Below are 25,092 nucleotides of genomic sequence, written 5' to 3' on the forward strand. Positions count from 1 at the left end.
CACTAGAAAAACCAAGCCTTGACTAAATGGACCTTTGTTGGCAAAGTAATGTCTCTGCTTTTCAATATGTTATCTAGGTTGGCCATGCTTATTACACATTAAATTCTTAAATGTCTTTGAATCCATTTTTATTCTCTATTGTGTTCCCACTAATCTACTTTTCTTCTCTAGAGCTGAACTGTCAATTTCTCTATATTTTAAAATCTTTTAGGGCTGATCAGTCATCACTACCCTTGGTACACTTTCAGTTGGCTCGCCTTACTGACACACTGACTGGGGGCAGGGCAGATGGTCCCAAACTGCAGGCACAGGTTTTCTAGTTTCTGAAAAGGTATTCCTCCAACCTGCTGCCTCTAATCTTAATAAATTAATAAAATAAACTATATATCAGCCTCATAAATTGATTAGCAAGAATCAGGGCTTACTTATAGACTTACTCACTTGGGCAAACTAATACAGCTGGGGTGTCTAGATTTTAAAACACTGAAGACTCAACTGTGGACCAGTGGACTGTGGACAACCTCATGGCTGAGTCCAAGCAGCCAGCAGGCGGCCAGCTGCTCTCTTACAACTTTTTAGCTGCAACAGATAGAATATATGCAGAGCAGCCCGGGACTCCACCAGGGCATTAGGATGCTGTCCTGTACCTCACACGAGGGCATGAGGTGTCGTGATGTGATGTCATGCTGGAGACAAAATCAAGGTCAGGAGAAAGAGACACCCAGGAAGGACAAAACAGGGAAAATTCTACCAAGGCCAGACTGTATAATGGTTAACTGCACAGACTTTGGTGTCCCAGGCAGCTCAGTGGTAAAGAACCTGCCTGCCAATGCAGGAGATGCAGGTTTGATCCCTGGGTCAGGAAGATCCCCTGGAGGAGGAAATGGCAATCCACTCCAGTATTCTTGCCTGGGAAATCCCATGGATAGAGGACCCTGGTGGGCTACAGTCTGTGCAGTTGCAAAGAGTCGACAGGACTGAGCATGCATGCATGGACTTTAGATTGGGATCGTCCATGAGTTTGGGTGAACTCTGGGAGTTGGTGATGGACAGGGAGGCCTGGAGTGCTGCGATTCATGGGGTCGCAAAGAGTCGGACACGACTGAGCGACTGAACTAAACTGAACTGAGGTCCGAAGTCCCTGCTTTGCAACAAATATCAATAGCACAGGACCTTGGTCAAATTACTCTAATTTTATTGGCATCATTTTTCCAATAGCATCTGCTCACTTTGTATCTTTGTGTTACATTTTGGTAATTCTAACAATATTTCAAACTCTGTCATTATTCTTACATTTGTTAACATGATCTTTGATGTTACTGTCACAAAAAGATTACAACTCAGCAAAGGCTCAGATGACGGTTAGAGTTTTTCAACAATATTTTTTATTAAGGTATATATGCTATTGCACACTTAATAGATTCCAGTATAGTGTAAACATAACTTCATATGCATTGTGAAGCCAAAAAATTCATATGACTTGCTTTATTGCAACAATCACTTTTTTGTGGTGGTCTGGAACTGAACTCATAACATCTCTGAGGTGTGCCCAAATTACAATGAGCTAAATGTTGAGGCACAGAGCACTGAGACTGTGGATCTATCTGCAAAGTTGCCAATGGATGTCTCTCAGACACGTGAGGAAAGCTTCATAAGCTTTATACTGAACTAAATCAGTTCAGTACTTATAAATAATAGTAATTACTCTTTTCCCAGTTTAACCAGTCATCTACATTTGACCTAAGAATCAGAAAAGGGAGGGGGGAGAGGTAATATTTAAGTTGTGTTTAAAGAGAATCTTTAAATTATCAATTTGAGTAAGAATTCACTTTTCACAGAGGTCCTTACTTTGTGCAGCAAACTGTGTAGGTGCTATGTGGCATACAAAGACCATAACACAGGTCTTGGCCCTCTAGGGGATTTCAGACATTAATAAAGCATTATAAAGACCTGGGCATGAATGAGGGGCTCACAATAATTAGAGGAGGGAAAGAACCCATGGATAGGGTGGGGATGAGGCTGAACTTAGACAATTTCATACAGGAGACAGTATTTGAGCATTTTTAGTTGAAACAAAGTATATAATCCATTTTAAAGATAATTATCCATGCACTGGGAATAGTATAAGGCAGATAGGAAATAGTGGGTTTGTGAATCCCAGGGAAAATTCTGGGACTGCAAATAGTCCAGTTTGATGAAAGAAATGGGTAAGAGGATAATGAAAGGTCTGGTTGCAAAGGTAGGCTGGGGATACACTGGGAAACTTGGATTTCATTTTGTGGTGGATGCCAGACTTTTGATTAGAGAAATAATGCATAATTATTTATGTAAGTATGGATGAGAGGACTATTCAAACATCAGCCACAGTTCTTAATATATAGTTAAAATATATTTTTTTCATTTATAACTTATAGGAGAGCTTTAATAAAATGCATGTACAATAAATAATTCATACTTAAAAACGCTCCTCAGATAGCCTCATGCCTTTTCAGTAGAAGAGGCCACAATACCAGGGAAATCAGAAGGCAATCTCAATAATTCTTCTACTTCTTCTTGCAAAGCCTCTGCTTTCTCGTGCAACAGCATCTACAATTAAAAAATCAAGACGTGAAGCAAAAATATGCATTGTTAGGGAACTGCTAACATTTTACCACCATCTATTCAATACCTGAATCTTTATGTATCAGCATAATCTAGATATTAAAACTAATAATGAGATCGAAAAATGGTCACTTAAGAACAGCAATTATAGTAAATGAAGCTGAGGCATTTAAAGCCATTTTAGCTGATCACTGCATTTGGTATACCAAAAATAATGGGGCTTTAATACTCGCAAAGGTTTGTTTTATTGAAGACTCAGCCACTTAAAATTAACTTTTAACCTACAAAATTTAAGACAATTTTGAAAAAATTTAATTGGTTCTTAAAAATGTTACCCTATATATGTAGATTTTATTAATCCTCACAGTTTAGTATGCTATCTTTTAAAAACCTATTGAGAGAGTTAAAGCTTGGGGCCTTTTGGGGATCAAACCAGTCAATCCTAAAGGAAATCAGTTCTGAATATTCACTGGAAGGACTGATGCTGAAGTGGAAGTTCCAATACTTTGGCCACCTGATGCGAAGAACTGACTCATTGGAAAAGACCCTGATGCTGGGAAAGACTGAAGGTGGGAGGAGAAGGGGGTGACAGAGGATGAGATGGTTGGATGGCATCACCAACTTGATGGACATGAGTTTGAGCAAGCTCCGGGTGTTGGATGGCATCACTGACTTGATGGACATGAGTCTGAGCAAGCTCTGGGAGTTGGTGATGGACAGGGAGGCCTGGAGTGCTACAGTCCATGGGGTCAAAGAGTCGGACATGACTGAGTGACTGAACTGAACTGAACTGAAGGAGGTGAACATGCTGGCTCATGCTTTCCTTAAGCCTTGTGCGACAATGTATCTTTCGCAATACATTAGGCTTTCTATAGGTCCTGAACTAATGATCACACAGCACAATGTCTTACTCGTGGAAATGCTTTCCTTAGGCTCTACGTTAAATGATTATAATTGTTAAGAATCTTGCCTGGGAACCTGTTTCTCAAGACTTGTACCCCTGATTACACAGCAACAGTGTATCTAGCCCAGAGACCTTGCCCTGGACCCGTTCTCCCTGGCTAATCTTGTGCCAAAGTTATCTCAGGATGTATGCCTTGGGAAAGGGTCTGGTGGAACTCTTACAATCTTGAGGCATTCTTTTTATCTAGTCTCAGCAGCCAGTTGAGAAGTATATAAGGCCCAACTTAAACTAGTGAGGCAGGTACTCTTTCTACCCACTTCTGATGTCTATGTCAGAAGCTTTCTCTGTTCTGCGACTTTAAAATAAAATTTTGCACACAAAGCTCTGAGTGACTGAGAATCTTCTTTGGTCCTGGAGTTAAACCTTCTCCTTCAAAGACCACAAATCCAGCAGCACCATTTACCATAAGCTGCCACTATCAGTGTTTCAAAGAAAACTTTTATTCAAGCTCCTAAAACTAATATGGTTAATTTCAAAAGGAGCATGATAAACAAAGAAAGTATTTCTAAACCTAGTACATAGTAGATGTCAATGAATATTTGAATAATGATTTTCCCCCTTTCTTTAAAAACAATGGAAATCAAATATTGGTATTTGTTGCCACTGGGTTTGTGTATATTGGTGTGAAACACTTGCATTATTTCTCTTACAACATTTTATAACAAAAAGCTCAATAAAAATCATAGAAGAAAAAAACCACTCTCTCTACCAATTTGATATAAAGCACAACATTATGCACATTATTGTGCCTGAAGTTGTCTAATACTTTTGACATTTAAAGTCACTTATTAAATATTTTGGCCATGGATACTACAGTTCCCTCTGTATACTTTTGTGTTTTTTTGATGTGGACAACTTTAAAAGTCTATATTAAATTTGTTACAATATTGCTGTTTTATGTTTTGGTATTTTGGCTGTGAGGCATGTGAGATCTTAGCTCCCAGACCCCCTGCATTGGAAGGGCAAGTCTTAACTCCTGGACCACCATGGAAGTTCCCCTTTGTATCTTTAATAACATGTAGTCTAATACTATAGTCTTGCTCTACTACTTACTGACTAGCTATGTTTCCTTGAGTAAATCACTTCATTTCTTTAAATCTCATTTATTTATTTATTTAAATATTTGTTAAACATCTACTATAGGCTGAATACCGTGCTAGGTGCTCCAGCAATGAAATAATTACAATTTCAACCCTATCAACCCAAAGAACTCCTTATCTAATAGGACAAGTTGTAGTGTCCTGAGAGGGCTGTGGTGAAGATCAGTCACAAAAATACAAACAATGGGAGAGCCTTTCAAAAAAGTAAGCTGGAAACTTACTTTTCAGTCAGTTCGATTTATATATGACAATAGTGTAACAATGAACTTAAAAAAAACACACACACACAACTACACAATTCCAGACCACAAGGATGGAAATATAGTTGAGATCAAGAAGGAAATAATCCCTTGCTATTGGGTTGTTAAATTGTGTCCAACTCTTGGATACGATGTCATGGACTTTAGCCCGCCAGGCTGCTCTGTCCATGGGATTTTCCAGGCAAGAATACTGGAGTGGGTTGCCTTTTCCTTCTCCAGGGTATGTTCCCGACTCAGGGATTGAATCCATGTCTCCTGCAGTGGCAGGTGAATTCTTTACTGCTGAGCCACCTGGGCAGTCCAAATAACCCCTAACTGCTGCATAATGGATTTACCCACATGGGGCAGGAGGGTACTGACAACCTGGATTGCACCTAGCAAAGTGTAACCACGATAGTGAACCTAAGAGTAGACTGTTGACTACAGGTGAAAGAAACAAAAAAGAGAAACCTTGGGAGGCAACAAGAGCTGTTTTCAGTTCAGTTCAGTCGCTCAGTCATGTCTGACTCTTTGCGACCCCATGAATCGCAGCACACCAGGCCTCCCTGTCCATCACCATCTCCCGGAGTTCACTCAGACTCACGTCCATCGAGTCAGTGATGCCATCCAGCCATCCCATCCTCTGTCGTCCCCTTCTCCTCTTGCCCTCAATCCCTCCCAGCATCAGAGTCTTTTCCAATGAGTCAACTCTCCGCATGAGGTGGCCAAAGTACTGGAGTTTCAGCTTTAGCATCATTCCTTCCAAAGAACACCCAGGACTGATCTCCTTTAGAATGGACTGGCTGGATCTCCTTTCAAGTATGTGAAAAATCACCAAATGAGAAAAGGAAGAGCCTGGTTGCAGAGGTAGTACTATGATACCATGGTAGGCATTTTAAGGCAGCCTCATTATACTGGGATGCTGTTTGTAACACTGAGTCCAAAAATAAAACTTAGTTCTCCAGGTTGTAAATTCCTTGTCAGTGGGGGTGTTTAAAGGTGAGAAGACCAGATGTTGGGGATGCTGAGGAAAGGACTTCTGTGACAAGAGTAGTAGGAGGCAGAATTCAATGAGTTCAGAGTTCCTTATATGTCAATGAACTCTTAAAAGTGCCTTTATTTTTTAGGAGATCCTTTTTCTCTTTTTAACAAGCCTTGTATCATGACATATGCACTATTTTTATCCACATATTGTGAATATATATTTTTGTGCCTATAGTTAATATGTCTAAAGTATAAGGAGATAACTCTGTAAAATATTATAAAGATTAAAAAATGCCTTGTTTGCTTACCTTGGCTGATGAAACAATTTGCTTGGCCTGGCATCTTGATAAATGATCAATTGTCCTTATCAGCACTTCAGGGTTTGCATTAGCTAAGTGCGTTAGACTTTTATAACCTGCACTGTATAACTGTCTTGCTCGACCCTGCAAAGTATTTATAAAAATCATTAGGATCAGAATTGGGGATTAGGAAAAAATAATTAAGTGTTTTACTGAAGGGAAAAATTCATTTGCAAGAGATAGGAATAAACTAAGATAATAAAGTAAATATGAAAAGATAACACATCAGAATCTGAAGGAATTTTAAAAGTGTTTTAGAAGAATTTTAAAATAATTTAGGTGGCTCCAATCTGACTGCAAGAGAGCTAGTTTTCTGTGCAGCTGAAGTCAATTGATGTGTGCTGCAATCAGAAATCAGAGAAGGCAATGGCAACCCACTCCAGTACTCTTGCCTGGGAAATCCCATGGGCGGAGGAGTCTGGTAGGCTGCAGTCCATGGGGTCGTGAAGAGTTGGACACGACTGAGCGACTTCACTTTCACTTTTCACTTTCATGCATTGGAGAAGGAAATGGCAACCCACTCCAGTGTTCTTGCCTGGAGAATCCCAGGGACGGGGGAGCCTGTTTGCTGTCATCTATGGGGTCACCCAGAGTTGGACACGACTGAAGCAACTTAGCAGCAGCAGCAGCAATCAGCAATTAGAAACCTGGAGACTTCTCTGGTGATCCAGTGGTTAAGAATCCACCTTCCAATGCAGAAGATGTGGGTTCGATCCCTGGTTAAGGTTAGGATCCCACATGCTGTGGGGCAACTAAGCCCACATGCCACAATGACAGGTCCCACGTGCCACAATGAAGATACCCCATGCCCCAACTAAGACCCAACACAGTAAAAAATTAATTAATTAATTAAATAGTAAAGAAACAAAAAACTCCTTAGGGTACTTGGGGGAGGGACATTAGTTCAAATTCTCAATCAAATGTCTTAGTTCAGTATCCTTAGAATGTTCTCACTAACTACACAGGGACCTCTGGAGTGTGTATGTGAGTGTATGTATGAGTGTGCATGCTTTCCCAAGCAGAATTCCTCTGGTTTAAGAACTGAATAACAGAATAAACAGAAAGCAAGGGTTGGTCAAAAATAGAAAGCTGAGAAACCAGCTGAGGAAACCTTCATCTCATTCTCTTAGAAAATGTAAATGACCCTCACTGCCACCGAGCAGCCACCACCTTCAACTAGCACTGTCTAAACTGACAGTGAGTCAGAAGGGGAGTCTCTGCTGGAGAGGAGGAAGGCACGGCACACACGCCTGCTTGGAGGAAAGAGGGGTGGCACGCGCACTTGGGGAGAATCACCCTGTCTCTACTGCTACATTTATCCACAAATGTGACTTTACATCAGGACTGCTTCTGGACTGATAGGGATTTGGGGGAGGCCAGGGCAGCAATTTATTAAAAACAAATAAAAAAGATTCCCATGATAAATGAGTAATATGGCTATTGTTGCCACTTACTCTGTGACACAGCAGTAAAATCTGATTTTTCTGTGAGCTGAAATCATCTCAGTTGGGGAGCTAACAAGTCACTAACCTCTAAAACCCCAGTCACTTCCATCAGTGGGATTAGCTCTGCCTTTACACAGTAGGTCAGCTTCTTGGTGAGTTCTCCCAAAAGGGCCCTGTAAACCCAGAACTCCTCAAGCTCCTGCAAAACAAAAGAGATTCGCAGGATTGAAATGTCGTAAGATATTTCAGAATTCAGTATGTGTGGTAGGGGGCTCAGAAAGGACTCGCCCTTTGGTAAACTCTGGAAGTTGCGTAAAGCCAGAGGTGAACAACGACTCTGAGCAAAATTACTATGAGGAAACATGGCAGAGGTGGAGGGATTTGAACAGAATGCTTTTAGGATGAGGACAAAGAGTGTAAACCGAAAAATCAGTCAACAGGAAGAATTCTAGGGAGGGGGTTCAGGAGAGAGGAACACATGTATACTTGTGGCCGATTCATATTGATGGCAAAAAACATCACAATACTGTAATTATCCTCCAATTAAAATAAGTAAATAAATATTTTTAAAAAGAGTTCTGTTCACTTTGACCAAAACATCAAGATGTGCCAAGCATGTATCATCTAGTTAATGGAATTACCTCACAGAAATGTAACACACAGGAGGAGAATGCTGCAGCTGCAGAGAGAAGGCTTTGTATATATCCTCGAGGCATGTTAAACTTTTCAGACACACTCCAAATGTTGGTCTCTTTGAGCAAAGTATAAAGAATGAAAGACAGGTACAGTCTGTTGACAATGTTCTTGTCCACCTTCTAGAAAGACACAAATAAATTCATGTATTGGACCTGCTTAAAATGTACACCACATTCAAACTGGACAAAAGGGAATGAGAATGAAGCTGCACACAGCAGGGAGAGGACAGAGTGGTTCTACAGAAATAAATCGAAGTCATAACAAATGTACTTTAGGTTAGTTCAAAGTATTATTTTTTCCAAGTGTATAAAAAAAGAGATATGTCAAACTGTTTCCAATTTAAATTTCCTTCTATAGGGAGTGTAGTGAGTTGAACTGTCCCTCCTCAAAAGATATACTCAATTCCTAAACCTTGGTGCCTCTGAACGTGACCTAATTTGGAAGGGAATCTCTGCAGATGTAATTAGCAAAGGATCTTGAGATGAAACCATCCTGGATATACAGGGGGCCCTTGAGCCCAATAGTCAATGACTGATATCCTTATAAGAGAGAGGACATGAGTGACAGAGGAACTGGTATGAAGACAGAGGAGGCAGACTGTGGTGAGATGGTGACTACAAGGATTGCTAACAACCACCAAAGGCCATGAGAGAGGCAAGATGGTTCTTCCTCAAGCCTCTAGAAGGAACAACTCTGCCAGCATCTTGATTTCAGACTTCTGGCCTCCTGACCTGTAACAGAATAAAGCTCTGTTGTTTTAAGACACCGGGTTTGTGCTAATTTGTGATGGCAGCCTTAGGAAAAGAATACGGGAAGAGAAGGAGTTGGGGAAACCTTTACATTTACTGTAGAATTTATAGTGTTGAGTGTTAGTCGCTCGGTCGTGTCCAACTCTTTGTGACCCCACGGACTATAGCCCACCAGGCTCCTCTGTCCATGGAATTCTCCAGGCAAGAATGCTGCAGTGGGTTGCCATGCCCTTCTCCAGGGGATCTTCCTGCTGGGTCTCCTGCATTGCAGGCAGATTCTTTTACTGTCTGAGCCACTGAGCCACCAGGGAAGCCTCAGGTAGTACTTACAGGTTGGGTACACACACACACACACACACACACACACACATTCTACATATATACACACACACACACATATTCTACATATATATATATGACTGTGATTATAAATTAGACAAATGTGTTTATTTAGATAAATATGTTAATAAGCTTGTTTATATTGTAAACTAAGAGTAAATATTAGCTCCTATGACTTAAACCTAGTCATGGTAAATAATTAATGTTTCCAGAAATTAAAACACTGAATGCTTCCTGTAGTTGATAATTTCTATTCTGTATATATGCTTTGGCCTGTGGTGCCTAGTGATTATTTTTTGTGTAAAGCATTTCATAGCTAATACCAAGCTAACTCAAAGACTGAGTAACGCATGCTTGAAATCAGATAAAAAAAAAGAATGAACTTTAAAGAGAAAAGGGAGGTTTAAAATATACAATTATATCCTCTACTATAGTAAAAGAATGTTTAAGATGAGAACTTAGAATGTTTGAGAACTTAGATGAGCACATTGAAGGACATAAGAATTTTAGATTCTATACGTTTGATACTAGATCACCCTTTTAAAAGCTTTAAGCTGAAAAGGCATGATAGTTGAATAACATCTAGGAAAAGATCACCTTTTAATTTCCCAACTTTAGTGCACCTTCATTATTAACTATAAATTGAGTCAATGCGGATTTTTGCTTAGAATGTATTTTCTAAGCCAAGAAAAATGACATAATTATATTACACGGCGAGATAAGTCACTTTATGCCAATTTCAAGATCTTTTACAAGAAATGTTTAAAAAGGTCCTTTCCAATGTGGAGAAATCAAGTAGATTTTAAGCAAATATGTTCTCTAGAAATTTGTTTAAAAAGATACTTATAAAGTATTAAAATAGTAACTTGTTCATTTGTAATTAAATCCATGTTCATACTATTTTAAATAATTATAAATTGAACAAACATTTACTGACTGTTTTATAAAATGTAACAAAAATAAATTCTGATTCAAGTTTCAAAAGATGCATTATTGCAACATGATTTTATAACTGTTTATTACTTGGTAATGAGCTCCAGATTAATATGTTTTTTTAAATATATTTTAGAGTTTGAAACAAAAGGTTTGTTTTAAGAAATATTTTTATTCAACATTCTGAAGGTCTAAACAATAGTCACTTCTGAGGTAAAAGACCCAATCTAAATATTGACAATAGGAATACTGAAGTACCATGCACTTATACTTTTTTGATACTTCAATACAGGGGACAGCTTCACCATTCAATTCAAGTGTAAGTAAAACATCTTCCATTTTTCAAAATGAAATAGTAATATCTATATAAATTTAAAAGATATACAGGGAAATGGTAGGTAAGATCATTAGGCTTCCATGAAGATTAGATTACCAAAGAAAATGAAAATTGAAAAAAAAAAAGTGTAATTATTATGTTGCTGCTGCTAAGTCGCTTCAGTCGTGTCCGGCTCTGTGCGACCCCATAGATGGCAGCCCACCAGGCTCCCCCATCCCTGGGATTCTCCAGGCAAGAACACTGGAGTGGGTTGCCATTTCCTTCTCCAAAGCATGAAAGTGAAAAGTGAAAGTGAAGTCGCTCAGTCGTGTCCGACTCTGTGTGACCCCATGGACTGCAGCCTACCAGGCTCCTCTGCCCATGGGATTTTCTAGGCAAGAGTACTGGAGAGGGGTGCCATTGCCTTCTTGTAATTATTATGAGGTAGAAAATTATGTTAATTAAGGAAATGAATGTGTGTTTGCCAAAGAATTATTTTTACTTCTCGTACAGTTAGTGGCGCATTCAGAACTTGATTCTTGTTTGTTGACTTAACTTTAAAAGACAAAAATATAAGATACCACACAAGAGTACTTGGCTTCCCTGCTTCAACCTACTAAAATGCTTTACGTACTTCAAGCACATTGGTAGTTCTTTGGGACAACGAAAAGCACAAACAAAAACAAAAATCCAAAAACTCGTCTTATGTTAGAATTCCTGATGCCAAGTGGATGCTTAAGAAAAAGTTTCTAGAAAACTTTTCTCCCATGAACTGAACTTATTTCAGGATTCTCTTCTATAACATTGTGAAAATATTTTACAATTGTTATAATTTAAACCATAATGAGTAGCCTAAGAAAAACAGATTAATAAGGTTGACCTTTTCCTATGCTAAGAGTCTTAGATGTGCATGGCTATTTTAGAAATACAAAGGTACACTAAAAAGGGCCTTCACAACCACCCAGAAAGAACATTATTTTTAAAATATACCTAAATTTCTGGTTTGCAGATGTTTTGAATAGTAAAGTGGTAATTATATTAAAGACAAAAAAGTGAACCAAAACAATCAAACAAACAAAGGAGATGAGATGACAGCATTAATTTCTGTTACATGAACTTAGCTATTTAGGAAAGAAAAAAAGACTACGGTTACGTGAACTTAGCTATTTAGGAAAGAAAAAAAAAAGAAGACGATGGTACATACCTTCCTAATAGCTTGACCTGATGCTTTCTTCCCAATATAGTTCTCAGAGACTCCAACCAGAGCAGCGACATTTTGTTCTGCTGGACTGAGTTGGTTAAACTACACAGAAAAAGAATACAGAGGAAAATTAAACTGTAACTTTAAAAAGTCTGCCATTAACCAGATCTAGTAGTCATATCACATTTTCATCATTATAAAAATCTATAAAAAATAACACAAATTTTACTTACAAGTATTGCATTATAAGTAATACAAATAACACAAGTATTTACTTACAAGTATTTTACTTACAAGCTTGCAATACTTTTAATGTATTATTAAAATATAACAAACTTTAATAGAATGAACTTAAAGACATGGCCACAAATACTGTAACCATGGTCTATGATTTTCATGGACTGTGTTTATGTTTCATACAGGAGATGTCTAGGGAGGGATAGGAGGGAAAGGTTTTGGAAGTAACCACACTGTTTATATGGAGAAGGCAATGGCAACCCACTCCAGTACTCTTGCCTGGAAAATCCCATGGACAGAGGAGCCTGGTAGACTGAAGTCTATGGAGTCGCTGCAAGTTGGACATGACTGAGCGGCTTCGCTTTCTCTTTTCACTTTCATGCATTGGAGAAGGCAATGGCAACCCACTCCAGTGTTCTTGCCTGGAGTACCCCAGGGACGGAGGAGCCTGGTGGGCTGCCGTCTATGGGGTTGCACAGAGTCAGACATGACTGAAGCGACTTAGCAGCAGCACTGTTTATATACATGTGTTTGTGCGCATGTGCTCAGTCATGACCAGCTCATGGACTGTAACCTGCCAGGCTCCTCTGTCCATGGGCTTCTCCAAGCAAGGATACTTTTGGACAGGTTGCCATTTCCCATTCCAGGGGATCTTTCTGACCCAGGGATCAAACCTGTGTCTCCTGCACTGGCAGGTAGATTCTTTACCACTATGCCACCTGGGAAGACCTGCATACTGCCACCGCCTGTTCAGAGTAAAATCATAGTAGACTGTCCTCTACCACTTGGTTTTATGATAAGTACAGCCAGTTCCACCTTAATCCTGGCGATAGAGATGATTATTCCTTCTCAGGTATCAACATCACTGGGTTTGGTGTGACAGGACGTGACACCGTGTGTGACTCTGACAGAGCTTTCATGTAATTAAACTCTCAACCATCAGCGATGGTTTTCTTTACATTTCAGGCATTAGAAAATGTAGTGGTCCCCACATCGCAAGAGTAACCACCTTGGAGGGATGGGGACCAGACATGGTCCTTTCTTCTCTTCTGCACCTTTCTTTATTTTTTCGACAATGAACATGTTTACATTTAACAGAAAATATTTAAGTGAAACAAACAAAAAATGCTCTTGCCACAAAAAGTATTAGTCGCTCAGTCATGTCTGACTCTTTGCAGTTCACATGGACTAACCCACCAGGCTTCTCCATCCATTGAATTCTTGAGGCAAGAATACTGGATTGGATTGCCATTCCCCTTCTCCGGCAGATCTTTCCGAGCCAGGGATCAAACCCAGGTCTCCTGCATTGCAGACAGATTCTTTATCGTCTGAGTCTTTTTTCTGGCTATGAAAATATATTTGAAATTGGGCTTTTCATCTTTCAAAAGGCCCAATTTCAAGTATATTTTAATAGCAAAAAAAAAAGAATAACCACATGATAAAAATCATATTGTGATTAATTATTTTAGCCTGTATTGAAAAATCTTATCTTCTCACCTGCCTGAAGTATATCATCCAATCAGGGTCACACTGAGAAGCCATATCATAGGGAGTTGTTAAGTAGATTAGATGAAGAAGGCTTTCGAGCACAAGTCCCTCAAGACCTTTCTTCAAGTCTCTGTAAAGAATGTCACAATAAGCCAAATCTATAGTTCCTAAAAGAAAGACACAAAGAGTTCATTTTTCATAATCACCAAAGGAGGAAAGAGGTGATTTTAAAGAAAGTCTGGTTTACCTAAACATAGCAAAAATCTTGAGGGACTTCCCTGGTGGTTCAGTGGCTAAGTCGCCACAGTCCCAGTACAGGGGGCCCAGGTTCTATCCCTGGTTAGGGAACTAGATCCCACATGTCACAGATAAGAGTTTGAGTGCCACAACTAAAGATCCCTCACAGCCAAAAAAAAAAATCTTTACAATTTCTTACTATGTAACTTAGCACAAAATTTAGGAGGTCACTTTGATATTATAGTATCCATCAACATTTAATAAGTACATACCTTCTGACCTAATTAATCTATTCTTGGGAATCTAACCTAAAGAAACATCTCCACACATATCCAAAAATACATGAACAGAGATGCTCTTGTTTATAACAGAGAAAAATCAGAAACAGTATAAATGTCCATCAATAGGGGAGTGGTTAAATACATTATGGTATCTATAGTATGGATGACTATTGTACTAAAAGAAAATGAGGTAGATTTAAAGGGACTGATGTGTGAAGATGCTCATGATATTTTATAAGTGAGAAAAGCAAGCTGCCTCCAAATGCTTATACCATTCAATATATATGTGTGTTCATGTGTGTGTGATACATATATAGTACATATGTATATATGCATACATACATGTAACACAAACATAAATATACATACACAAAATATTTAGAAGAATATATATCAAATTGTTATGAAATTTACAGAAAATTTCTAGAAATTGCTATTGCTATTCTTGGTAGGATATTAAGACTTATATGATTACAAACCTTGTATTTATATTATTTGTATGATTGCTGGGGGAGGCGCGCATAAAGAAGGGAGGATCATCTTTTCCTCCATGTATTTCTACAGTATTCTAAATTACTTGCAATTCAAAACATTTTTCAACTTTTAAAAAATTGAAGTAGTTTAACAGTTTGTAAGATAAGATTATTATTATTAATATGAAATTACAAATCTAATTTAGAGTTACAGAAAATTTCTATTTTTTCCGGTGCATTTCCTCAGATTCATAGTCAGATTCAGGTAAACTCTTACCCTTAAAAGAAGCTCGTCCCAACTTTGTGATATGAAAATTATTTTGGAACTCTTCTTCAGACCCATACATAGTATCTTTTCGTAGAAGTCCTTTTTCTGTCAAGTATCTAAGTGATTCCATAGTTATTTCCCAGAGACTTTTTTCTTTCAACAAAACCTTTTGCTGAACACCAAAAAGTGTACCACTCATAAAATGATATATGTCATCCAGGTTTGTTGCAATCTGAAACAATTCAAGATACCATTAGAGCAGCTTCTCTAATTCAAGGCATCATTTTGAATGAATAATTCATCAATATGAGGACTCATTTCCATACCTCAAAGCTATTCAAATAAAATATCAATATAAAAGCTACATAGTTGCATAAAGGTACTCTTATAATAATATTTTAAAATGACAAGAAAAAACAATTGAAGGGAGAATACAGTTATCATATTTATACTCTTAATGAAGACATCTACACATTTCTGATTCAAAAACTCCTTAGGTTTTTGAGTAATATTTCACAGTATCTCCAAAGCTGTGCCCTCTGCTCACTCCCTACTAGTTATCACTAATTCCCACTTGGCCTCCTTCAGAAATCCTCCCTCCGTCCCCTTCCAGCCACATGTGAAAATATTCTTTAGCTCTAAAAATTGTATTTAAAAAAACACATATGGAAAACACAACTGAAAGTCTCTACTAAAGCAGGATCCGGCAATATTCTCCCTGACATTTTACCTGAAAATAAACAGCAGTTTTCTACCTCTTTTTGTCTCTCTCATCCCCATCTCCTTTTCTTGTTCTTTTGCTGCCGTTTTTTTTCTCCCCCAGCTCACTGTTTAAAACTTATAATAACAATGGAGGTATTCAGACGTAGAGCTGACTCTGAGTGTGAATAACTTACATTAGCCAATTTTAATGAAATCAGCATGTTATACTAAAATATAGTCAATCAATGAGCATATTTCTCTCTGTTTCAATTCCAATGATATTTCAGTGGGAAAACTGGAGTAGTAATTTCACAGTAAACCAATATAAAGGGTAGCAAAAAATACTATGGAGCAGGGACACTTCCTATTGCTTTTTCTCCTTTTAATAAAAGTCCATCCTTAACATAATATTCATTCAGGCTAAAACTGCACTTTTAAGATATTCAAGAACTGATACTCAGTTTACAGATTATCAACATACTTAGTTTCTATACTGTTTTTTAATTGAGTACAGTTAACACTGGGGGTAAACAAACCAACCAACCCCTTTACTTGATCCTTCTAGCTACCATCACGTTATCTTTGTATCCCTCTGTAAAAACTTTTAGACATAGTGATTTTAACCCACTGGGATAGCGTCTATCTCTGGCTTCTCAAAGCTGGGTTCTCCACTGTTGCCCCAACCTGCAAATGCAGCCATGACCAACTCCAAAGCCAGACCATAATTCAAGTATTTACTGAATGCCAACCACATGCCAGGCACTATGCTAGTCACTGGGATTTGGTGATACAGGAGCATAAATGTGGACCTGTCCCAGGGCTTCATTCCGAGGGGGTAAAGTTATCAGCCAAAGAAAGTCACTAACAAGAATACAACTACAAACTGATGGGCGCTACTAAAGGAAAGAAGGGTGTTTCTATAAATTGCATCCAAGAGACTGACTGCACTCGGGGGTAAAGAAAGGCTTCCCCAAGGAAGTGGTGGTGAAGTGAAAGTCTGGAGCAGGAGTGGGTGAGACCGAGCGCTGAGATGAATGAGTCCCAGGCTTGGAGACCACTGCGGTAGGAAGGGCATAGAACATGAAATGAAAACAGAAGGGCAGTGTGTCTGGTGTGCAGAGTGAAGAGTGTGTTGAGAGATGATAAGGATGCAGAGAGAGGCAGAGGCCAAATCTACACAGTGCTGCTGTTGTTCAGTTCCTCGGTCATGTCTGACTCTTTGCGACCCCATGGACTGCAGCACGCCAGGCTTCGTGGTAAGGGCTTTCCAGGTGGCTCGCCAGTGAAGAATCTGCCTGCCTGTGCAGGAGATGAGGATCCGATCCCTGAGTCGGGAAGATCCCCTGGAAAAGGAAATGGCAACCCACTCCACTATTCTTGCCTGGAGAATTCCATGGATAGAGGAGCCTGGTGAGCTACAGCCCATGGGGTTGCCACCAAGTTGCACACGACTCAGCAGCTAAACAAGACCGTGATAAGGGACCTGGACTCAATCCTAACAGCAGTGGGAGACAACCACTAACAAACTTTAGACAGAAAGGGATTTATATTTGGAGAAGATCGATCTATTGAAGAATAATATGGAGCGGCTGTGGGAAGGCAGGGCACAGCTGATGCCAGGAGACCAGCTGGGCGGCCATCACAGGGATCTAGGCAGGACCTCAGCACCTGCGAAAGAGTGTGCAAGCAGCCTGTGTGGCCTCTTTTTGCCTCGGATTCTATTTTGTGTGAAAGCAGAACTACATTATTTCATTCAAAGGTACACAAAGATCAGAGATAAAAACATACCAAGGGTCTACCAGGGTGTCTGAAACATAGTTGTGAGAAATGATCACCGGAGGCTCCCTGCGTCCCAGGGCGCAACAAGTGTTATGTTCTAATTCCTGGAGTTTCCATCTCTTCCACCAAAACCTAGTGTCCCCAAGAATGCCCACCTCCACCCTCCTGCCTCTTGACCTCATCCTGCCCTTCTCACCTCTCACCCCTATCCCACTGGTTGTTTCTGTCTGGAGGACTTGACTTCTTCAATTCTAACTCCAAAGATTTTTCTGCCTCTCCACCCTGTCTGTAATTCCAGCCTCCTTCCCACAACTAGGGCCCTGTGGTGAAGCCTTACCTCAATGTGCAGGAAGAACCCTGATGGCCTGTTCTTCTCAGCACAGGGCCCAGAAGCCTCATAAAGGCAGGTTTGGAACAACAGCTGCCTACCGGCTAATCTTCTGAGCTGACTCTGCCTGGTCTTCTTGCTGCTGTACTTCAATTGTTAACACAGAATTTTACTGAAACTGTTGAGCCCTATGGATCTGGCATCGCAGGCCCATAAAACCACACCCTTGTGGCTAAGTTGGCTCCCCCAGGATTCCTGTACCTGAGTGCACTGGTCTCAAGTGAAGCCTCAATTCCATTGCCTTGCATGGAGTTCTAACTCATGACATACACGTATTTGTCAGATGTATATTTTCTTCCTGCCTTTTCACTGCTTAAGTAGCATCTTTTGAAGAGAATTATAAAAATATGAGGTCGATTGATTTTTTTCTTTAATGATTTACGTTGTTTGCTTTCCTTATAAGAAATCTTTGCCTACCCTAAGGCATTTCCAAATAAATTTCAGTATCGATCTGTAATTTCTTTAAAAAAAAAAAAAGAACAAAACCTGTTGAGATTTTGATTGGGATTGCACAGAATTTATAGACCAATGCGGGAAGAAGTAACATTTGAACAAAAGTGAGCGCTCCAATTCATGAAGACTCTCTCCGTTTAGGTCTTTCTTTAGAGAAGACTCTCTTTAGGTCATCTTTAATTTCTCTCAGCAGCGTTTTATAGTTTTCGGTGAGTTTTAAGTGAGAGTAATTTACACAGGGTAACAAGAGACCAGAGCTGTGACTGGGACACAGGTATGTGTGACATGGGAGCCCTTGCTCTAAATCACCACAAAACACCTTGACGATTCCTCCACTGATATGTGACTGTGTTACAAGTCTTCAGTCTAGTATTTAAGCACCCTCTGCCACCCTCTCCAACTATGGCACACAGTCTGGCCCAACTTTTTCCACCCAACTTTCTACTCTTAGGTTATCTTCAGCCTTCCTCTATAGCTACAATATCCAGTCTATTGACTGTTATTCCACATCATCTTTAGGTTTCTCATCTTTCAATTTAAGTACCTGGAATGGCTTATTCCTTCTCTCTGTTCATCTAAAACCTCTATCTCCTTCAATACTCAGGACTAATTCTTCTTTTCTATAGCCTTTGGCTCTTATGCCAGGGGATAAAATATTACACCATTCATCTGCAAGGCAACCAAAACAGTCTCATGATATCTTTTACTTATCAATTACCTTTTGAACTTTCACTTACACCAATCTGGGATAATAAAGGTAGGCTATATGATAGATTAAGACTCCTGGTTTTTAGTTCGATAAAGCTGAATTCAAACCCTGGCTTTACCAGTTTGGGACTGAGGGACCTTGGGCACAAGAGAATAAGCCTAAAAAAGAGGTTTTACTCAAGAATAACCTGAAAAAAGAGTCAATTTCTAATCTTAGGGAAAAGACTGTTTTCCCATTGTGCCCCACCCAACTTTTTTTTTTTTTTTTTAACTTTCTGCCTGATAAAGGCTATACTGACTTCACAAATGTTTATTATGGTCAGAGGACTTACAGGGGATCTTTTCTTACCAAGGCAGAGATGCTGGATTGTCTGACATCAGGACCCATGCTTCTAAGGCTCCTTTATCCCCCACAGTATCCACCAAAGTCTCTTACTTGTAATGGATGCCCAGTTATTATTTGTTCCATACAATTCAAAGGATTAAAAATCCACATATAAATCCAGTTTCAGATTCATCATGTCACAGACTGATCTTTTTCACATTATATAGAAGTGAACATTTTTTTCAACTTTCTTTACAGTTTTCAAAACTTTTCAACTGCCACTGTCTCAAATAATAGCAATAAGATATAAAAATATTAAAAAAAAATACCTTCAAACCAATCAAAGAAAGAAACAAAGTTTGGATTCCCTTGGTGAATTCCTGAACAAGATGGCTATAGCAGTTTTCCAATGGTTTGCTTATTAACTCCAATACCTACAAGAGTTAAAGCAATACTATGTTTCACATTATTATAAAAAATAAATTGTGTTCCATATAAAATTTTATAATTTGCATAGATCTTGTGGAGGTTGGGAGAGAGAAAAAACAGAGAGACAGAAAAATAAGAATTTAGCACGTATCCACACGAAAACGGAAGAAGATAGGGAAAATACTTTTCATTGAAATACAGAACTATTCAAGCTACTCTTTCTAATGCTTAATCACAGAGAAGGAAACATTATTCAAAGGAAATTAATAATTAATTTTTAAAAGATTATATCAAAGGGTGAAATTAAAGACTGAGAAAAGACAACAAAACCACCAACTAACAACCAGATTATTACCTGTTGCTTGTCTTTTTCTTGCAATATAAGGATACTCTCCCCAACAGAATCTATTCCAGCACGGCCAGCTCTGCCAATCATCTGCTTATACTGATTCCTCTTTAAAAATTCCTTAGCAACATAGGGTGCTCTTAATATAACTCTATGGAATTGATAAAATTAATTAAAAGTGGTATTAGATCTATACCATTAACATCTATTTTTAAACTCTTCATTTCATTATTTTTATATGATATTCAGTTTAGTGACATATTAACTCAAAGTAATACGTAACTACTATTTACCAGTAATCTATGTTATGATGTTCTAGGTTCTTTATGTACATTATCTGTAATCTTACAAAACTTGTGGTGATAATATTCTTATGTACTTTAATTTTCCTTCACAAAGTGGTTGACTGAAGCACAGATAAGTAGCTTATAAAAACCAACAAGATTAGTAATTAACAGAACCATAATTTGAGCTTAAGCCTGCTTAGCTGCAAAGCTTATGATCAATCCACTATAGCAATGCTCTCAAAAGGTTTTTGATTTGATACTCCATAAATGAAAAATCTGACCACAGGCCACTGCTGCTGCTAAGTCACTTCAGTCATGTCCGACTCTGTGCAACCCCATAGATGGCAGCCCACCAGGCTCCCCTGTCCCTGGGATTCTCCAGGCAAGAGCACTGGAGTGGGTTGCCATTTCCTTCTCCAACAGGCCACTAACACACGCGTATTTATTTATGAATTTGTATTGTCAACTACATAAAATTGCAGATTTCAACTGTTTTTGACCTACAACATGGTGATTTCAATCCTATTTATGTATACAGAAGTCTATAGCCAGCTTTCCTGTTCAAAGGTAAGAGAAAAATCTGTGCTATTTTCCTAAACTATTCAACCAACTCCTTTATTTATAAATCTCAATGGACAGACAAGATTATCTAATTCATGAAGAAAACAAATGACACAGAAGAAAAACAATGAGAACATACAGAATATACATCTGACAGAGACAGATACTACAGGGAACAGAAAAGAACTTTAAAAAAATTGAATTAGTACGCACAGAAAATTTTGAAGGGTACTGTATTTATAGAAGAACAGAGTACTATAAAGAAAGAACAATAAAAGAAAAGAGTTCTTAGAAATAAAAAATTAATTCATTTAAACAACTCAACTGAAGAACTGAATAATGAATGAATATAGTTAGTGGGATATAATTAAAAACTGATTTTGTAATATAAAAAGTAAAGGAGTTACATAACTCATATAGACTGAAAAACGTGTAAGAAAAGTTATGAGAAATGAATGACCAATTTAAGTATCTAACTAAAGTTATAAAAGCAGAGAAAGAGAAAATGGAAGAAAAGAAATAATACAAGAAATAACTGAAAAATAATTACTCTAAGATGAAGAAAGGCATAAAACCTTACACTGAACATGTACCCAATGGCTAAGCCCTATGAATCAGAAGTAGCTAGGGACTTCTTTGGTGGTCCAGTGGTAAAGAATCTGCCTGCCAAGGCAGGAGACACAGAGATGTGGGTTAATCCCTGAGTCAGGAAGATTCCCTGGAGTAGGAAATGACAACCCACTCTGGTATCCTTGCCTGGGAAATCCCAAGGATAGAGGAGTCTGGTGGGCTACAGTCCATGTGTTTGTAAAGAATTGGATGCAACTGAGCAAACACATTACAAAATGTTGAGGTAAAGGAGTATGTTAAGGCTGTATATTGTCACCCTGCTTATTTAACTTATATGCAGAATACATCATGAGAAACGCTGGGCTGGAAGAAGCACAAGCTGGAATCAAGATTCCCAGGAGAAATATCAATAACCTCAGATATGCAGATGATACCACCCTTATGGCAGAAAGTGAAGAAGAACTAAAGAGCCTCTTGAAGAAAGTGAAAGAGGAGAGTGAAAATGTTGGCTTAAAGCTCAACATTCAGAAAACTAAGATCATGGCATCCAATCCCATCACTTCATGGCAAATAGATAGGGAAACAGTGGAAACAGTGGCTGACTTTATTTTGGGGGGCTCCAAAATCAGTGCAGATGGTGATTGCAGCCATGAAATTAAAAGACGCTTATTCCTTGGAAGGAAAGTTATGAGCAACCTAGATAGCATATTCAAAAGCAGAGACATTACTTTGCCAACAAAGGTCCGTCTAGTCAAGGCTATGGTTTTTCCAGTGGTCATGTATGGATGTGAGAGTTGGACTGTAAAGAAAGCTGAGTGCCAAAGAATGGGTGCTTTTGAACTGTGGTGTTGGAGAAGACTCTTGAGAGTTCCTTGGACTGCAAGGAGATCTAACCAGTTCATCCTAAAGGAGATCAGTCCTGGGTGTTCACTGGAGGACTGATGTTGAAGCTGAAACTCCAATACTTTGGCCACCTGGTGTGAAGAGCTGACTCACTTGAAAAGACCCTGAAGCTGGGAAAGATTAAGGGCAGGAGGAAAGGGGGATGACAGAGGATGAGATGGTTGGATGGCATCACTGACTCAACGGACATGGGTTTGGGAGTTGGTGATGGACGGGGAGGCCTGGCGTGTTGCGGTTCATGGGGTCGCAGAGTCGGACACGACCGAGCAACTGAACTGAACTGAGATTAAAGAGAAAAGCCTACAAGCTTCTGGAGAGGGAGAAACAGCAAGCCTATGTAAAAACGAAAATGTCCACCACTAGTTCCTTAAAGACATAGAAGAATACTACAAAGGCTCCTAAGGGAAAACACTGAACCTAGAATTCTGTTCGCTGCGAGGTGTTCAAGTGTGAGACTAAACTAACGATAGCTTCAAGTATGCAAAGGTTCAAAAATTTTTATTTCCAATGCATCATCTAAAAAGAATTACCCAAGAACGGCAAAATGAAAAATGGATCACAGAAGGAAGATGTTCGATACAAGGGGCAGTGGTAGGCAAAACAAAACAAAAAACCCACACAGGTATGATTTGTTGGTAAGTTTAAATAGTTATTGATTATAAGATGAGAGAAGCTGTTTGGTAGAAACCAACACAACACTGTAAAGCAACTGTCCTTCAATTAAAGATAAATAATTTTTTTAAAAAATGAGAGAAAATTAAAAATACAGACCTAACATTTTAGGTAACTGCAACAATACACAAGACAGAGTAGGAAAAATATACAAATGCTAAGACTCTTGTAATGTTGAGCAGAGGATAGTTATCAATTCTCAAATCATAGAAAAACACATTTGATTACCACTGTTAAATTTTTAAGAGTAACCATTGCTCACAAGAGAAATAAAATATGTAACTTCCTTTTTTATTTCAACAATTGTTTTAAAAAATGGAAAACTTCCTAAGTGAAGGAAGAACAGAAAAAGATATAGTTGGCAAAAAAAAAAGTTCTAGTGTTCAAAATAAAGTCATTCTGAGGAAAACCAGGACTTATTCTATTGATAAAAGGTGTAATTCAGCCATAGGATATTTGGAGTAAACTTTTATATACCTAAATAGTTGTGAAACAAACTACAAAGCAAACAACTGTAAAAATGTTAAAGAGAAGAAGTTGGTAACTCCATAATTACAGTGGAAAACTAACAGATGTCTCTGGAACTGATAGATCAAAGAATCACAGAGAAAACAGAGGAGCTGATAACATGACTAATAACTGCGATCTCATTGAGATACATAAAAGTGCATACCCAACATAAAATATATAGTTCAAAGCCCTTGGATGATTTATAAAAATTGACCATTTATTTGGAAAAAAAAAAAGTCACAAATTTTAGAGTCATCAATAACTAAGAGTGGAAATCAACTGCACAGGCCCACAGCTTTGGTAATAACTAAAAAGGTAAACAAGGATCTACTCTGAAAAAAAAAAAAGATACTATTAATAGACTCAAAAGTCTTCATAGATGAGTTCTCTAAGGTGTCCAGGAAATCTCTACGTTAAATAAACTCTTTCAGATTAAAAAAAAAATGGTCAAAAGCTTGCCAACTGTTTCTACATAACTAGAATAATAAACCCTAATATCAAAACCAGATAGGGAGAGCACTAAAGAAAGAAGGAATAATACTAGCAAGAGATCTACTAAGGGACTTCCCTGGTGGTCCAGTGGTGAAGAATCTGTCTTCCAATGCAGGGGACACAGGTTCGATCCCTGGCTGGAGAACTAAGATCCCGCCTGCCGTGGGGCAACTAAACCTGCTCACAACTAGAGAGAAGCCCACGGGCTGCAACAAAGAGGCCACAAGGGGCAACTAAGACCAGACACAGCCAAATATACATTTAAAAAAAGAGAGAGAGAGAGAGATCTACTAATGCCATTTTTCACTAAGATATTAAAGGAAATAAACCAAACAATCAACTCAGCAAAAGCTGAAGAAAACATTTGATAAATCCTCATTCATTACTGAGAAAGAATAAAACAAACAAACAAAAAAACCCAAAAACCCTGTTGGCAAGCTGGGAACTGAAAAGTCTGGAGCCTGACCGACAATGACTTACCTTCTCGCTGGTAGGTTAACACCTGCTGCGAGGGTGGATGTGCAGGTGAACAGGCAGAGGACCCCTGTGGAGTAGGCCTCCTCCAAGAGCTTCCTTTCATCGCTGGTTAAGCCGCTATGGTGATAAGCAACTCCAAACGGGATGGTGCGCTTTAACACACGACACAGGTTGCCACCGCTGACATTCTTCAAGTTCATAATCACCTCCTGTTTTTCTTTCTCTTTGTGCTTCAGATATTCCCTAGCGAAAAGATCTGTTAGAACCTTTGATCAGAGCATTTTAATTTTAGTACCTATATGTAAACATTCTCCTTTTAAAATTGTGTTACTTTTACTGATGTAAGTACATAAAACGTTCTTAGAATTCTAATTCAGATTTCATTAACAGGCAGTTTCTCTCAGCCTATTTGGGGATCACAAAGTCCCGTGAAATCTGCTTAAAACTAAGGGAAAAAACAGATATTCACATTAATACAACACTTTGCATATAATTTCAGAGGGTTTCTGTACTTCCTGAGGTTCAATCCTGTACTTCCTATAAATTCATGAATGTTGGGTTTAAACACCTGCTTAGAAGT

At 38.6% G+C, this 25,092-nt stretch overlaps 1 protein-coding gene across 9 annotated transcripts in view; it reads right to left on the bottom strand.

The window, feature by feature from the left end:
• Positions 1-1,356: 1,356 nt before the first annotated feature.
• Positions 1,357-25,092, bottom strand: part of HELQ (helicase, POLQ like) — a 42,010-nt gene continuing 18,274 nt past the window's right edge. For 3 of the 9 annotated variants that reach the window (XR_011257842.1, XM_069594563.1, XM_069594568.1), the window contains 10 exons: positions 24,516-24,755; positions 20,050-20,191; positions 19,595-19,699; positions 14,920-15,142; positions 13,661-13,818; positions 11,930-12,028; positions 8,334-8,507; positions 7,778-7,891; positions 6,197-6,331; positions 1,357-2,586 (listed from right to left, as the gene is read on the bottom strand). Coding sequence is in view for 5 of the 9 variants with exons in the window: in XM_069594563.1 (XP_069450664.1) it covers positions 2,479-2,586; positions 6,197-6,331; positions 7,778-7,891; positions 8,334-8,507; positions 11,930-12,028; positions 13,661-13,818; positions 14,920-15,142; positions 19,595-19,699; positions 20,050-20,191; positions 24,516-24,755 (1,498 nt within the window). In the remaining 4 variants the exon portion in view is untranslated. Of the gene's footprint in view, positions 2,587-6,196; positions 6,332-6,639; positions 6,934-7,777; positions 7,892-8,333; positions 8,508-11,929; positions 12,029-13,660; positions 13,819-14,919; positions 15,143-19,192; positions 19,700-20,049; positions 20,192-24,515; positions 24,756-25,092 lie in introns of those variants that run through there. The other 6 variants (XR_011257840.1, XR_011257841.1, XM_069594564.1 and 3 more) reach the window with 6 other exon arrangements.

This window comes from Ovis canadensis, chromosome 6 (genome assembly GCF_042477335.2).
Source record: "Ovis canadensis isolate MfBH-ARS-UI-01 breed Bighorn chromosome 6, ARS-UI_OviCan_v2, whole genome shotgun sequence".
In the NCBI taxonomy this organism is placed as follows: Eukaryota; Metazoa; Chordata; class Mammalia; order Artiodactyla; family Bovidae; genus Ovis; species Ovis canadensis.